The 17,027-nt window shown below is 51.2% G+C and overlaps 1 protein-coding gene across 1 annotated transcript in view; it reads left to right on the forward strand.

The window, feature by feature from the left end:
* The window catches only part of ARHGAP35 (Rho GTPase activating protein 35), a 121,760-nt gene that overhangs the window by 95,098 nt on the left and 9,635 nt on the right, over positions 1 to 17,027 (forward strand). Inside the window, exon 4 of the mRNA XM_086690198.1 lies at positions 15,600 to 15,677. Within this exon, the coding sequence (XP_086546324.1) occupies positions 15,600 to 15,677 (78 nt within the window). The remainder of the gene's footprint in view (positions 1 to 15,599; positions 15,678 to 17,027) is intronic.

Genomic DNA, 17,027 nt, shown 5'->3' on the forward strand with positions numbered 1-17,027 from the left:
CTCATTCAAAGGTGGGTCCTTTGAGAAGAGATCTGTCTGCCAAAGATTCTTCACTGCCTGATTTCTCTGCTGTCTCACGCACCCTGGGACTGCTCCATCGTTCAGCCACAGAACAAGCAGGGGCTGGCAGAGACAGCGACCGCGTTAGAGCCTCAGTGACTCTGAGAGAACATCTACATCTGGGCCGTTCTGAGCAGCAACAGGCAGAACGATAGAGAACACTCTCTTCAGGGGTCTAAAGACCCCGAGTTGAACCATCCCGACCTAAATAACTGCTGAATGAATCGCTTCCGTGGGTGTCCTCAGCCTCAAAGAAGCAGTAGATTTTCTTCGTCAGCCCCAGGTTTCTGAACTCATGCCATTGTTGGATCTCTCTGCTCCGTGTATTCCTGGGTTGGATTCAGCGTCTGAGATGACCTCCGTTTTTGTTTCTGTCTGTCCTCTCCACTTTCAGGAGTCCTTCTCTGAGTCCCACTCTCCCACCTGCTCAAGGCAAGATGAGGGGTTCGCACCAGAACCAGTAGGCTGTCTGTTGCTGGTGCACAGCCCTGTACTGGTGCTGCCACTTTGCTCTTCTGTGTCCTGTGATGCTGCTACACCGTAAGGAACTCCAGGGCAGGAACTGCCTCTTCTTCGCCTTCACCTAGCGTGGCCCCTCACGTGTTGTGGGCACCCGGGTATTTATCGAAGGAGTAAGTGACTTCTTCCTCCTGTGCACGGACTTGGTTAGACGAGGGCAGAGAAGGAAATAAAGTCGCTAGATGCAAGATGAATTCCTGAGGATTGATCACTTGGAGATCTCTTACTGGCTGGAGCCCGTCATTTTTGCTTTTCTTTTTCCTTGTCCAGGTGGCTGTATTGCACACAAGTTTTGTTTCACCTTTGAAGGCTGTAGGATGCTCCTGCCACAAGGGCTGTCTTTGTGGAGTTTGGTGAAATGTTTGTTGTTGGAGGGATTTATATTGTTAGAGCAGATAACTTGGGGAAAAGCAGATTCTCAGACCCCTGGAGTCAACTTGAGGGACTGTGCAAGCAAGTGTATTTTGTATTTAGAGGCGCTTAACCTAGGGTCTGTGGATGGGCTTCCGGAGATCCGCGAACCCCTGAAAATCAGTGCGGAGGTTGTGTGTGTCTGTGTGTGTCTGTGTGTGTGTGTGTGTGTGTGTGTGTGCGCGCGCGCACGCACATGAACACTGTGGCTAGACCAGAATGTGCAGCCGTGTTCATCAGGTGAGCAAGGTGAGGGGAGCCTCCTCCCAAAAGGTTAAAGATAGCTCTGCAGCCACGTGTTTGTGGCATACCTGCCGTATGACCCAGAGCAAGCCAGGATGACGGCACACCCTTGTCCTCAAGGAGTTTATGGTCCAATAAAAGCAAAACCACTTGGCCCTAAACCACTCAGAGCTGACAGGAGAGAGCTCTGTGAGGGCCGGGAGGTAGAGTTCCCCTACTTAAAGGGTAAGTAGTTGGGAGGTGATTGAGCCTAGTTGGAACAGTGTTCTCGTCACAGCCCCGGGACGGGAGAGACCCCGTAGCTTCCCAGGGATTCCATGTGCCCCACTGGCCAAAGAGGGTGGGTATAGTCCACCCCCGGCTTTACTGTGTGCCTGTCCCCTCCCACTGGGTCCTTCCCAAGTGAGAGTCACTCACTGGTCACGTATGCTCATGACAAACAGCAGTAAAAGTGTTTTTATGCGGTAAGGTTAGCTCCTGGCTTTATTTCCAGGGTGTCACCTCCATATTGTAGATTGAAAAGAGACAACCATCAGGGGTCCCTGAGTTTTATCCCTCCTCACAGAGAGACGGCCTAGCACACGTCTCTGTCTCTTCCTGTGTCTTCACGGTGAACATGAGAAAGCCTCCCAGTGTTAGGGAACACTCGGATATGTGGTTCACGGTTCTTCAGAACACCCCGGCCCAGTCTTCCCTGGAACTGCCCTCCAGAAAACGCCACCAAACTCATCCATGGAAAATGGCTGCTTAGTGTTTGGAGTAAGTAAGACGCATGTAATTTTCAGCTTCGTAACTGAGAGCAAATTACAGTGTCGCCCTGATGGGAGACAGCAAGACAAAAGGCCAAACTGTTACTTGAGCTGATTTCCTCCAGCTGTTGGTGAACTCCCAGGTTGCTTGATCTAATTGGGAAACGCTCTTTATGCCGCACAGAGCCTTGCCCAGAGAGGGGACATCTGTGGGCAGCGTGACAGGTGTGACCCTGAGCGAGTTCTTGAACGTCTAAGGCTCGGTTTCCTGGACTGTAAAATGAAGATGGAAACGGCTCCCTTGCAGGGGAGTCGTGGGTATTACGGCAGATAATGTGGCCCGAGGGCCAGTTTGGAGCTCACGTCGACAGGGCCAGAGCCGTTTCCAGAAGTCTCATTTTGTTCTCATGGCGGCCCTCTGAGATGGGCGTGATTTCTGATTTTCTGATAAGGAAAATGAGATTCAGAAAGGGAAGGTAGGAGAGCTGGGATTCTAACCCAGAGCCATTATCCTCTTAGCTGTATTGCCCCCCCTTTGCTAGGAATTTGAAGCCCGGAGAAGATCGTGCCCTGGCAGCTCCCAGAGCAGTGGGGTCAGGCCGGCTAATGTTGGACTCTGCTGCCTGCACCACACACCCTTCTTCCTCTCTAACCGCATCAGAGGTTTTTTATTTTCCTCCTGACATCGGATATGTGAGGTCTTTTCCAGCACCACTTCTCCAGCTCTCGGACACCAACTAGGTGTCCTGCAGTTCACTTCCGACGCTGACTCCCCAGGGTTACTTACTGTAGGACTCAGCAGGTTTAAGGACTGGGTCTCGCAAGCCAGTCCTCACTTCAGACGCCATTTGCAAGTATGGAATCCCCGAGTTACCCACGCACACTTCTGTCTGACCTGGCCACGGAGTCAGGGGTTCCCTCAACCGCCCCCTAGATTCAGTAGTTTGGGCGAACGCCTCACAGAACTCTGGACGGTGCCGGACAGACCCTTACAGTTGGTTACATGGGATGCAACTCCGGAAGAGCTGAACAGAAGAGCTGCTAGGGCATCGTACACGTGCGCCCTCTGAGTGTGCCACCTTCCCGGCACCTTGGCGTGTTCCCCAACACGGCAGCTCTCCCAGCCCTGTTGTGTAGGGGTTTTACGGAGGTGCCATTAGTTAGGCATAGTTGATTAGGTCGTTGACTGTCTGTGATTGGGCTGGATCTCCAACCCCTCTCTCACGGAGGGGGGCTGAAAGTTGTAACCCCTTTAATCAAGACGCGGTCTTTGTGGCCACCAACCCCCACCATGAAGCTGTCTAGCGCCCTGTAAGAGTCACTCATCAAAAACTCAGGTATGGTTAGAAAGGGCTCGTTATGAATAACAAAAGACATTCTTATCTTTAAGGAAATTCCAAGGGTTTTAGGAGCCCTGTGCCAGGAACTGGGGACAAAGACCAACTGTATATTTCCTGTTTTACGACACTGCCCATGCCCGTCTTCCCACAGGGTGCCTAAGTTTAAGGTCTTGCCAGGTGGGCTTCCTCTGCCCCTCTGAGGGCACCAGGGCCGAGGAGGCGGCTGTCCTCCAAGGCTGGGAAGGAGAAGCCGGAAGGGAGCAGCCAGAAGAACCCAGACTGGGCCAGCGCGCCCTTCCGCAGCCTGGGGAGAGCCCTGTGCTCGTGCCGTTTCTTCCCAGGTCACCGTACAAACTTCATACGCTATTAATCTCAAAGTACCACTAATCCCTTTTTAGAAGAGAGGAAACAAGTCCTGGAGTCCTTGGGCAGAGGCCACTCGCAGCCCGTCAGAATGGAAAGGACCCACGTTCCAGCTCTTTCTTCCGTGCTTCACGCTGCTGAAGCTGTGAGCTTTGTCTCATCCGACTGAACAGATTCAGAATTTTACCAAGTTCTTTAACACTTGGGAAACTGCTACACTAAAAAAGCCTCCATATTTCTATCCACGTGCATCATAACCATATCCTAGAGCTATCGTGGAGGAGATTTGGTGGAACTGGAGCCGTCAGATCCAGTGGGTTATTTCCCTGCCATCAGCCTAGGTCTCTGTAGTTCTTTCTTTCAGAGAAGGCAGCTAATTTCAGTGTAGATGCTCCCATCTATCACTGTAACAGTTTAATAGGCACAGTTACGACTTGGGTACACCAACAGGCTTTATGGAGTAATTGCCATATTTATACTGCTTTGAATTGATGATAAAGTGCTGAAATAGGTGTGTGGTTTCATCTGCTGTGATTTTTATGGCGGTTCTGTGTTCCTTAATCTCCCCACCCCCTGTAATTCTAGGTTCGCTGGCAAGTTGCTGGCCCATAACCTAAATAGTGTGAAAACAGAGGTTTTTCCACTCTTTTTGACTGCCTCTCATATGCCCCTTTCTCACCACCCTCCTGTTTTCTGGTCACTTGTAAGTTAAACACAGGCACTTGCGTTGTAAAAATGCCCCCATGGGGCACCTGGTGGCTCAGTCAGTTAAGCGCCTGACTCTTGATTTCGGCTCAGGTCACAATCTCATGGGTTCGTGGGATCGGGCCCTACCTCAGGCTGTGTGCTGACAGTGTGGAGCCTGCTTGGGATTCTATCTGTCCCTCCCTCTCTGCCCTTTCCCTGCTCATGCTCTGAATCTCTCACTCTCAAAATAAACAAACGTGTTTAAAAACGGACTTATTTAAAAAAAAAAAAATGCTCCCTTGCCATAAAAGCAGGCAGCCCCACTTTGGCCTCTTCCAGATAAGCAGAGTTCGTGTGGCTTGTGACTCGGCGTTGCTAGCGGATTTCCTCAGGACCCAGTGCCCTGATCTGCACAGCGCGCCCTGGCAGGCTGCCTGGACAGCCCAGCAGCCAAAGAGAAGTAAAGCTTGTTTCACAGAGTAATCCTGCCCTTCCATCCAAGACAGAAATAGTCTGGGTGGAAGCCCAGATCCCCGAGACAGTTCCGACAGACCTGCCTGGCCTGGCTGTTCCGGTTGTGCCTTCCCTCTCGGCAGCGGTGAGCTCCGTCAGGCAGGCTGCTCCCCCTTAGCGAGCGGCCCGGACACACGCCGCGTTTGCTCCCACAGTCGGTTCGGCAGGCCGCCCGCAAGAGCCTCTCCGCACCCGCCTGTGCCCCTGAACTGTTGCCTGAGGGGAGCTCTTTGGCCCTCGCCCTTGCTCTCGGTCCCTGTCTGTCCTTCATGCCTACACGTGTGCGTGTGGGAAGGGGTGCAGCCCACTGTGGGGGATCCCAGCCAAAGCCAAACTATGGCCCCTCTCTGTAAAAGTGAACAACCCAGGGGCGCCTGGGTGGCTCAGTTGGTGAAGCGTCTGACTTGGGCTCGGATCGTGATCTCACGGTTCATGGGTTCAAGCCCCGCGTCGGGCTCTGTGCAGACACGCTCAGTGTCTGGAGCCTGCTTCCGGTTCTGTGTCTTCCTCTCTCTCTGCCCTCCCCTGTTCGCGCTCTGTCTCTGTCTCTGTTGAAAATAAAAGAAAACATTTAAAAAATTAAAAAAAAAAAAAAAAAAGTGAACAACCCAGATCGGAAAGCCACACACAGAGCAGCAGGCGACTAACCCCCAGGAGATGATAAATGAATTTATGAAGTCCCCCTGACCTCTGCAGGGACTAGTGGAGATGGGGAGCGCAGACCCTCACCCGGTGCATAAAGGAAGGTAGGGGTTGGACACAGTTGTTTATGAAACATCTTTTCCTTGCTGGCCAGGCCGGAGGCTCTCTCTTTCCCACATTCCACGGGCTGGGAAGGCCTGCCAGGACGCCTGGAGGCACGAGGCCAGCCGCTTCCTCCCTCTCTTCAACCAGAGAAACTGCCCATTTAGTGTCAGGCACTTCTCTTTCCCTCCATTCTGGGCCTAGTTGCTGAATGCCTTCTTCCGGTGTGAGTGGCTCTGCCGAGTCCGGGTACCTAGAAGGGTAATCGGAAAACCCTCCCTGCTCCCATGGCCTGCTGGGGGGCCGGCACGCAGCAGATAACCTCTCGGCTGCGCGGGGACTTTCCAGCTCGCCGGTGCCCTGTAAGAAAGTGCAGAGCGAGTGGGGTGTGGGGATTAAGCACAGGCTCCGGGGCCGGACTGCCTGGGTTCGAGTGCACCCCTGCCGTTCGTTTGCCGCATGGCTCGGTCTGTCCCGCTGTAAAATGGGCACCATAACAATGGTAGTCTACAGCTCCCGGGTTGTTATGAGGCCTTGCTGAGATGGGGCACGTAAAGTGCTTATCCCTGAGCCTGGCCCGTCGTGGAAGCACTGCGTAAATGGAAGCACTTACCGTAACACGCTTAATTTAGATCTGGGGGTCAGGGGAGTCCTCTCTGAGGGAGCGATGTTTAGCCAGCCAGAAGCAACAGAGGGAAAAGTAGAAGTGACAACCTGTAAGAAGGCCTTGCGGAGAAAGATCCGGTGCTTCCGAGCCAACACGATGGGGGGCTGGGGAGCAGGCTCGGGCGGTGACGCGGGCCACCCCACGCCACGTGCGGTATTGTGTCCTAGACGCAGAGCGGAAGGATTGCCGGCCGGTGGGGGCTACAACCCCCTTTTCTGCCTGAGGATTATAGGCCTCTCACCTATGAAGAGTGCTCGTCTTAGTGAGGAAAGGGAAACCGGGAAAGGAAGGACACTGGGCTGTGATTGGTGACATCTTTGTTCCTTTCATGGTTCATTGGGAATCAGGAACCTGAAAGAAGTTAACCTCTGCCCTCATTAATGCTTGGGAGGAATCTGCCCGTGACCTCAAGGGGCCTCTCTCCTTGGGGGCCTGTCGGAAAGGAAGTTGGCGTTATATGCATGGGGCTGGCAGTGACACACTACCTCTGCGCTGGTTGGAGCCGTTTCTTTGTTGGTAGCGCTTTGTTTAGCCAGTGAGACCCCTCACCGTGGTGGCCCCAGCTCGCCTCAGAGCCACACTGCCGTCACCCCTGTGCCACTGGGCTTGTGCGTGTGCCGACAGAACCACACCCGGAGCCCGAAGGATGCTCGAATTCTTGGCAGAAGGGTCTCCCAGCTGCTCCCGGCTTGGAACGTTGGTTGCTGCTTTGCTGGGTACGGTTTGCTCAGCTCGACTGTGGGTCACACTCTCCTCTCCCCTCCATCCCGGGCTGCCCAGAACAGGCAGCATCAGCTCTAGGCTGACCTGAAGTTCACTTTGTCGGCGTGGTTTCTCAAACCCATCTTTCGGGGTCTGCATTTTCTTGAAAATCAGGAAAAATACAGCGCCCCTTGTTTGGCTCAGAGCAGAGTCCAGAAGCCCTCTTTCACAGTTAAATGCAGTAAATACATGGGTAGCTTATAAAGGATCAGCCAGATGCTAGAGCCATATGATGCCCCAGACCTGGTGTGATATTTTCATCTCTTTCCCCCGGATCTCTTCTCTCCCTTCCTCCTCAGCCTTGAGATTTATGACATGACTGTGTGTACGTACAATAGAGTTGGAAATTTATAAAGCCACAGTGCCTACTTGTGGGGCTAACACCCGGTCAAGCAGTCATAATAGAGTGTTAGTGGCATTCTGTCATGGGGAGAGAGGAGGTCTGGCATTGCCAGAAACAGATCTTGATTGACGAGGGAATTACCGAGGGAAGACAGCTAACAAAGGGGCGCTGGCGGGGCCAGAGTGACCCTAGTGTTCGATTAATAGAAGAGCCAGAAAATCATTCCGAGCACATCCAAAACAGGAAGGCAACGGGGAGATCTGGCGGGGACTCTTTCGTGTCATCAATAGTAGAACTGCATCGTAGGAATAAAGCAAAGACACTTCCCATTGGCTGCTTTTTATGTGGCGAGGAGGTGGCATTTTTTCTGTGGCGCTTCCTCCTCACCCTCCAAGTGACAGATGAGAACACGGAGCGGGGTATGAATGAAGAGATGAATGCGTAGGACTACGCAGGGGATGGAAAGTTCTCAGAGCCCATAGTGGATCGATCTGGCATTGGCAGGATGTAACCTCCATACCACATTCAAGGGAGAAGGGACTGGGGATTAGCATTGCAGATAGTAGACCCCTTGCACAGTAATCGGAGACAGAGCCTGAGCGAGCTGGTTCAGATCCTGCCCCCACCACTGACCCAGCTCCATGGCTTTGGGCAAATGGCTCAGCCTCACCAAGCCTCCATTTGCTATCTGTAAAATGGGAATAAAACTAATATTTACCTTAAAGAATTAGTGGGCGGATCCACTATGATAATTCTAGTGAAGAGCTGAGAAAACTGCCGGGTACATAGTAAGCCCTCAACAAAAAGTTACCTGTCATCGTTTTCTTACTGCCATTGGCCTTCCGGTGTGCCAGCCTTGCACGTGTGTAATCTCAGTATTGGCGGCGTCTCGACCAGAGTCCTTAATAAACAACCCTGTTTTTGACCAAGTAGCCGAAGCTCCGAGAGGTGAGTGATCTGTCCCCAGTCACCCTGCCAGCTGTGAGGCAGAGCCAGGATCAGAATCGCGGTCACTTTGGTGTCGAAGCCCAGGCGTGTTTTAAAATATTTTTCTGCAGACTGGCTGGTTTGGGCTCAGCCCTCAGAACAGGCCCTGCCTCTAGGCGCCACTGCCGTCGAGGCTTGTGAAGGGTGTAGAGCAAGGGGGGGGACAACAGCAGCCGTTAAACTGCGGCCTTCGAGTAGGTTTCTGTCTCTTCCTCACAGCAGCGAAGGTGGGCGTGCATCCGTTCCGTGGTCAGGTGAGCCGCAGCGAGGGTCAGGATTCGAGCCCGTGTCTCCCTGACGACAAAAGTCAGGTGCCCCTCCACTTGCCGGCTTGCTTTCCACTCAGATCATCCGGGTAATAGCTACTGCCTTAACCCCAAGGTCTCCCAAAAGGCACACCACTAGGCCACCGCGGGGGAGCTGTTCTGTCTGTTGTGCAGAGAAGGAAAGCCAGGGGGCCCGGGACCCCACAGCTAGCAGGTCGCTTCTGCTCTTGACCTCCCTGTTCCACCGCCCCCAGCCCTTTCGCCTTCCTCCAAGGCGGGGGTGCTGCGGTGTGACCCTCAGAAGGAGAGACCACGTGTGCTGCTGGCCTGCGGCCCCAACGGAGGGCATCTTCCTCCTCCCCAGAGGTTGGCCCTCTTCAAGACCGTTTAGATTTTATGGTCGAGGGAGTTGCCTCCTCTCCGAGTTCCCAGCACCCCTCTGGGCTTGTAATTTAGCCCACCTGTGACTTCTTATTCTTAGATGCATGGACGAGAAGAGTACTCTGTTAGATGGGTTTTCAGCCCCTAGAAAAGTCAACAAAAGTTATTTCATAGTTAAGGCCCATCTCGTGTGGGCCACTTAGAGCACCGGCGGCACCAATTAAGTTTTTTCTAAAGGACTGAAGTGCTGAGTTTTTATACCTAAATATAGAATGTGAAAAATAAACAAGTCAGAGTTTATCTTAGAAGAGGAATTGATTTGTTGCTAGAAAGGAAACTTGGGAGGAACGGAGTCCTGGTGTAAATGAGCAGAGGCAAAGCCTGACGTGGGCCGACTGCGGAAAGCCGCCTGGCCACGAACGCTGGTGCTGAGAAGTGGTGCTTGGGACCCAAGAATATAAACTCGTTTGGACATTTCAGAAAATCAGACACGTGCCCTGGCAGGAGGTGATTCGCCCCCCTCGGTTTCCAAGCTCCCAGTGTCCCTAGTGCTCCGGGTGCCAGGGAGAAGCCGGGGTCAGCAGCCACTCTGACGGGGAAATCAAGGGTGAAATATGCTAGTTCTCGGGCCCATGGGGCATGCCTCCTGGCTGGCATGGGCGGGCCATCTAGCCTTCTTAGGTCATCAGAGGAGTTTTGAGGAAGACCACACCTGAAAGGCTCTGGAAAGGCACTTAACTGCCGTGTAGGGGCTTGGTAAATATTCAGTGAAAGAAAGAATAAGGCCCTTTTGCCTTTCTCTTTACTATTTGTTAACATTTTTATGAAAGTCATACATGGCTATGGATAAAGTTTAATACACTAAAGGCTTGCTCACGTTGCGAAAAAGCAGCAGTTTAATACTTTTGAAAATGCTTTGTTTCCAGAGCATCCAGTATTTATTTTGCCTTGTACATATTGCCTCCCAGTTTTATTGAAACGTCGAATTTAGGAGTCTGATCTTCAAGGTCTGGGTCATCTTCTACAGTAGCGGTTATCCAAAAGGATGATTCCCCGACCGGCAGTGTCCGCACTGTCCGGAAATGTGCTAGAGATCCACGTTCCGGATCCCGCTCTGGGCTGATGTTGTCGGAATCTCTGCGGCAGAGCCCGGGCACCTGTATTGCAGCCGGCGTTCCCAGGGGTTCTGACGCGTGCTCAGTTTGCAGAACTGGTGATTTAGAACAGGGTAAAAGAACGCAGACTCTAAAAGTCAGGTGGGGTTGAGATCACAGCCCAGCAGCTCTCTGACCTTGCCCGTCTTACTTTACCGCTTAGTCTCTGCATTCCCGACTGTACGATGGGATCAGTAATAACCTCTCTGAAGAGGCTGTTGTGAGAACTAACGTAAAAATGCACAGCAAGCACTTGTCATCGTGCACCTCACACGTAGTAAGCATCCAGTGGGCGCTTTGGTATTGTTGTTGTTAGCTATCTTCCTAGACCAGGTGTTAATATTTTTAAACAGAAACCCTTGACAAATGGCTGTCCGGTGAAGAGGGAGCTCAGAAGCTCTGGCCCGGGCCAGCGAATGTCAGCTGTAGGTATTAGATTGTTATTTCATATATTGAGAGAACGTTTCCCTTCCTGCAGTTTCCATTCTTAGTCGTAGCCCTGTTCTCCAGAGCAGTTGGACAAGACTGTTCACGTAGCAGTTGTTGAGGTATTTGAAGAGAGTGACCTTGGTCATTCTGAACTTTCCCTTGTTCTGTTCCCAAAAATTAGCTTTAATGGAGAAGATATTTGTAGGGCTTTTTCAGATAGGACTTTTTAAAAAGGAAAGAAAGAGGACTGTAGGTGAGGCCCTGCTTTGGTAGCGGGTCTTTGGAGATTTCTGGTGTGCAGAGATGCCTCAGAGTCGAGGTTGAAGCTTCTCAAGCAGACTTGCGGGCGTGGAATGGATGTGTCATCGGGGCACCGCTGGCAAGGGCTTTGCTTCCTGCTGGCAGGCCTGAGCCACAGGCGCCCCCCCCCCCCCCCAGAGTGTTTCTGCGTGGGTCCCGGGAGGCGCAGCCCAGGGAAGCCGGTCCTGCTGTGTCAGGGGCCGTGGTTCTCAGCTGTATCGCTAGCCCTGGGCTCTGTTTCGGTAGCGGCCTTTGTGGTGTTTGCAGTCTGTTCTGAGCTTTTGTTTTTATTTAATTGATGTCTGATTAGTAGCTGTGAAAAATTGTAGTGGCCAAGCAGATGATACCTTTCCTAAATTATGCTGTGGCGTTGTGTAGGGCAGCAGCAGAATTGCTATTTTAAAATGGCATTTCGTAAAATAAACACGTGTCCCGATTACAGGAAATACTAAGTTGATGATGAATTGACGCTGCGGAGCTGGCCTTGCGCTTGTAAATGCCTCCACTCTCGTGATCGTCCATCTAGTGAGGTTTCAGCAGGCCCACGCCTCGGATAGTTTCCAGAGAGCTGATTTGCAGCTTGTTTTCTGCCCTCCGGTGCTGGGGCAGGTGGCCACGAGGAGACAGCGCAGAGGACTTCTCTCCACGCTGGAGGTCAGAGTTGCCAGAAGATGGTGAATGGCCTGAGGCTGTCAGGATCTTCCGCAGTTCCTACGGGGCCTGTCCACACCTGGGGCTCAGACCAGGGCATTGCCACATTCTTGAGGGACTTTTAAGCCCCTGCCACTTGTGCCGTTGTTTCCTGTGTGCTGGAGGGAGCTGATATGCAGATAAAGGGAAGAGTATGTAGAAAGTAGGTTGTATTTTCAGCCTGTAGGAGGTGAAGCCTTGTGCCTGCTGACACATAACACAGGGCTTGCCAAAATGCGAAAGTGTGGATGATTGTGTGTGTGTGTGTGTGTGTGTGTGTGTGTGTCGTATGTGTGGTTACCTGGGATATGAAATAGGTAAAAAAGTTTAAATATGTCTGAGACGCTTTGGAAAAGTCACTAAGAAGAAAAGAGACCATTGGAAATTTACTAGGTCCATCCCTGACTCTGACCTTTGGGGGTTGACAGCATTAGGGGATGTGCCATCTCAAAAGCGACCCAGAATGGCGAGGACCAATGGACTTCACTCAAGTGTGGCATATCTTCTGCGGGGAAGACTGTGGTCTGGACCCCAACCTGTTGGATAGATGCCAGACATCTTCCGGAACAGCACTGAGGCAGAAGGGTGACAGAGGCCCTGGACTTGGGCTTCTTATCATCTGTGCAGTTTGGGGCGAGGATTTCACCTTTTAGAATCTTCCTTTTCTCATCTGTGTTCTCACTATCCAGCAGCTCCTAAGATAAGGGCTGGAGGGTTCAGGGGCATCATCGTTTATTGAGTGAGTGAGTGAGTGAGTGAGTGGTAGGTGGATGTGGTGGGGAAGCATCCGGCTCAGTGCACAACATAGAGACACTCAAGAAACGTCAGTGCCGAAAGGGAGGCAGTGAGCAAGGTTGCCGAGCGGGGTTCGTCTGGGGCCTCAGGTTTGGAAAGTGTACGTACTTTTCCCTCCCCACAAATGCAGTGAGGGCAGCTCCTTTGTAGCCAGGCATTGCAAGGTAGGGTGTCCTTACGGCTGGCCCGTTAACCCCCTTTTCTCTGGGGTGAAAGGCCTATGTGCAGTTAACAGCTTTTAAGCCAGAGAATTGATGACTCTTGCTTCGATGTTCTTTAGAGTTCACCTGCTACCATTGTGGGGCCCCAGAAATAGGCTGCTGCTTTTATCTTGCCTGATGGGTGCCTCTCCAGAGGCAGTAATTACGGTGATAACTGACATTGAGACACTTGGCTCTCAGGAGCTCACTAATTGACTTCCGGTCCTGGTCCCGTCTCCACTGCCCACACTGCCTTCTGGTGTTGGCTCCGGGGCACATCCTCAGGGCCCCTTCAGCTAGCCAGGGTTGCTCGAAACCGTAGTCTTCAGAAGGGGCCAGGCTTGGTTTAGCCATGAGTTCCCACTCTGCTCTTCACTGTGACTTCCTCGTCCTTTAGAACTGTGGTCTTGGGCACAGCCGTGGTCTCTCCTTCCCTGAGATGAGGACAGTGGAGGCAGTAGCCAAGGCCTGGACTCCACTTTAACCTGAGCGGTGCTTCCTGTGCCGAGGGGTTGAGAGCTGAAGGGTGGGGTGAGTCAGTCTCTGACCTGATCCTTTATGTTCTTCTGTATTACTTAACTACATTTTAGTATTTTTTTTCCTTACCTAACGCTGTATATACTAAATCAGTTATAAAAGGATCACAGAGCTAAGTGAAAAAAAAAAAATTATAAAAGAACAAGAAAGAAATAGAGAGTACCTGCTCTAAAAATAGGAAAAGCTGTTCAAAGATAAAAACAAAGGGAGACATCCGGGCGCCTGGGTGGCTCAGTCAGTTGAGTGTCGGTTGACTCTTGGTCTCAGTTCAGGTCATGATCTCACAGTTCGTGAGATAGAGCACCTCATCAGGCTCTCTGAACTGATAGCACAGAGCCTGCCTGGGATTCCCTCTCTCCCTCTCTCTGCTCCTCCACTGCTTGGGCTGTCTCTCTCAAAATAAACAAACTTTTTAAAAAATGTTTAAAGACAAGGGGAGACATGATAAAGAAACAGACTGGTCCTGAAAACCTAAAAATTTTAAATTACATACCTCAAAAAATTCATTATACATATTTAGAAGACACATAACAAAAAGGGGGAATGTTGTAACATTAACATAGTTCCTTACTATTCAGAGGCCTCTTTCAAGTACACAGTGAGAGGGACCACTCGTAAAAAATGAACAAGAATGACAAGAACAGGGGTGCTTGGGTGGCTCAGTCGGTTAAGCGTCCGACTTTGGCTCAGGTCATGATCTCACAGTTTGTGGGCTCGAGCCCCACGTCGGGCTCTGTTGTGACAGCTCAGAGCCCGGAGCCTGTTTCGGATTCTGTCTCTCCCTCTCTCTCTGCCCTTCCCCTGCTCATGCTGTCATGCCCAATCTTCCCCCCCCTCCCCCCCCTCAAAAATAAATAAACATTTTTTAAAAATTAGGGACACTTGGGTGGCTCAGTCGGTTGAGCTTCTGACTTCAGCTCAGGTCATGATCTCACAGTTTACGAGTTCGAGCCCTGCGTCGGGCTCTGTGCTGACAGCTCAGAGCCTGGAGCATTCTTTGGATTCTGTGTCTCCTTCTCTCTCTGCTCACGCTCTCTCTCTCTCTCTCTCTCTCTCTCTCTCTCAAAGATAAATAAACATTAAAAAAAATTTTTTAATAAAAAAAAAAGAATGACAAGAACATGAATAGGAAATTCACAAAGTAAGAAACACACATTGCCAAGAATCTGTTAAACTTACTAGCTTTCCAGAAAACAGAAGAAACATAATTGTGGGGTATTTAAACAGGAAAAAAAAACTCAGGAAAAACTAAATGATTAACAATAGGACTGTTTTTAAAGTTACTGTATACTTTGATGTCATTAAAATCATGTTGTAAAGAATAGTTAATGATTAGAATAAGCCCACAACATAACTTTGTAAGTGAGAAGGTCAGGTTAAAACACAGCATTATCTCCCATTTAAAAAAAAAAAAATTAAAACTCAAGGGACACCTGGCTGGCTCAGTCGGTAGAATATGGAACTCTTATTCTCGGGGTTGTGAGTTCAAGCGCCACATTGGGCAAGGAGCCTACTTTAAAAGAAAATTAAGGGGGTGCCTAGGTGGCTCGGTTGGTTAAGCGTCCGACTTTGGCTCAGGTCATGACCTCATAGTCTGAGTTCGAGCTCCACGTGAGGCTCTGTGCTGACAGCTCAGAGCCTGGAGCCTGTTTCAGCTTCTATGTCTCCCTCTCTCTTTGACCTTCCCCCGTTCATGCTCTGTCTCAAAAATAAATAAACGTTAAAAAATTCAAAAAAAAATAAATAAAAAGAAAAGAAAATTAAGGGGCACCTGGGTGGCTCAGTTGTTTGAGCGTCCAACTTCGGCTCAGGTCACGATCTCACAGTTAGTGAGTTTGAGTCCCACGTCTGGCTCGCTGCTGTCAGTGCAGAGCCTGCCTTGGTTCCTCTGTCCCCCTCTTTCTGCCCCTCCCCTGCTTGTGCTCTCCCAAAAATAAATATTTTTAAAAGTTTTTAATTAGGGGCGTCTGGGTGTCTCAGTCGGTTGAGCGTCCAACTTCGGCTCAGGTCATGATCTCGCAGTCTGTGGGTTCGAGCCCCGCGTCGGGCTCTGTGCTAACAGCTTGGAGCCTGGAGCCTGCTTCCCATCCTGTGTCTCCCTCTCTCTCTGACCCTGCCCCGTTCATGCTCTGTCTCTCTCTGTCTCAAAAGTAAATAAACACTAAAAAAAAAATTGTTTTGAAGTTTTTAATTAAAATACAAGAATATACATCAAAATGTGGACAAAAATTATCTTTAGCTGAGGTACTTCTATATTTTAATTTTTACAAAAAATATTTTTAAATATTGAAGTAAAAACTTAATGGGGGAAGTGGGTTGAAGCATCTAGGAAAGTCTGTGCTTCGCCCTCTTCCTCCCCCGTGTGGGCTCCTCACGGAATCGCCCCGTCTTTGCTCAAGTCCAGTCCTGCTCATTCTCTGCACTCCCTGCTCCTAAGATACCTGTTTGTTTCTCCTCAGGACTGAGCACAGAAGGGATCTACCGGGTCAGTGGGAATAAGTCGGAGATGGAGAGTCTGCAGAGACAGTTTGATCAAGGTGAGGCCACAGCCTGGCTGAGCATCGGAGGCTTGAGCCGGTCAGGGGGGACGGGACAGCCAAATTGCTGGGGTGTCCTGCCGCGCACAGCCCCGGAGCCAAGAGGTGCTGGCCTGGTGACTGAGAAAGAGAAAGCATTTGGCCCCAGTTAGCCTTCCCTCCGAGGTCACACTGCCACTCGGAGGGGAGGGGAACGAGCCCTGCCGCCAGACGGAAGCATTCCCCGCGCCGAACCCGAGTCAGCCCGCTGCTCCCCCGTGTCACCGTCCACTGACCGTATTCCAGGTCACCTCTCGAGGTGCCTTGCTTCTCTCACCCTGGGAAGGGCAACATGTGCCTCCGTCACCTCTCAAGGGCCTTGCTTCCCTTGCCCTGGGCCCCCGGGGCGTAATTGCAGGCACATAATCTGAAGTTGGGTTGCAGCAATAGTCCCGTTTTGCCAACCCCAGGAATACCTTCAGCCATGACTCCCTCCTCGCAGAGTCCCTGCACGAGAGAGACAAAGCGAGGGAACGTTTATGATCAGCTGAGGTTGGGACCCAGACTGCCAAAGCTGAAGTCTCATGAGTTAGACTGGCTCTTGGCCGGGACTCCTGTCTCCAAAGCTGGGTCTCAGAGGTCTGAAGCCAGAGGGCTAAACTCTAAGTGTTAGAACTGAGCACACTATGGGCTGAGAAGTCACACCCACTGGTGCCAGAAGCAAACGAGCCAAAGCAATGAAAGTTCTCAGATGTCACCAGCCAGAGAGGAAAGTAAGCTGAGGATCAGAGTAGGGTCCAACCCAGCGTGTGGCTGGGCCTGAGGAGACCAAGCCAGATTCTGAAGCCAGGCAGCCCGTGTGGGACAGAGCAGCGGCCAGGAGCAGGCCCCCAACCCCGCCACGGCCATCCGGTTAGCCAGCAGTGCGGGGAGGGCACGCACTAAGGAATCATGCAGGATGGGAGGCCTGACGTCAGCACGAGGGTAGAGCCACACACTCAGTTATGTACTTGTATGTATGCAAGAATCTGTTAATGGTTTCTACCGCCCCAAATGGAAATAGCTAGTGTCTAACAGTAGATGATTTCTTGTAAATCGGGAATGTAATAAAGTATTTAAAGAAAAGTGAAGACACAGAGGTCATTGGTTTCACAAGCTGGGAGGGGCAGAGGGAGAAAGAGGAGTCTGCTCACCCTGCCACCTTAAGGAATAAGGATGGAGTTGAGATTATTGGTAACATTCTGTAACCCACCGTGAAAAGTGAGCCAACCTTTTAGGAAAGTCCTTTGATTTTCCAAGGGGGTGGGGGGCGGGGGGGTGTAAGGAAAAGGCAGGACAGAAGGAGGGGGCGAAGCTGCTTTATTCAAAGGA

Source organism: Puma concolor, chromosome E2 (genome assembly GCF_028749965.1).
Source record: "Puma concolor isolate L17-30 chromosome E2, mPumCon1.1.hap2, whole genome shotgun sequence".
Lineage (NCBI taxonomy): Eukaryota > Metazoa > Chordata > Mammalia > Carnivora > Felidae > Puma > Puma concolor.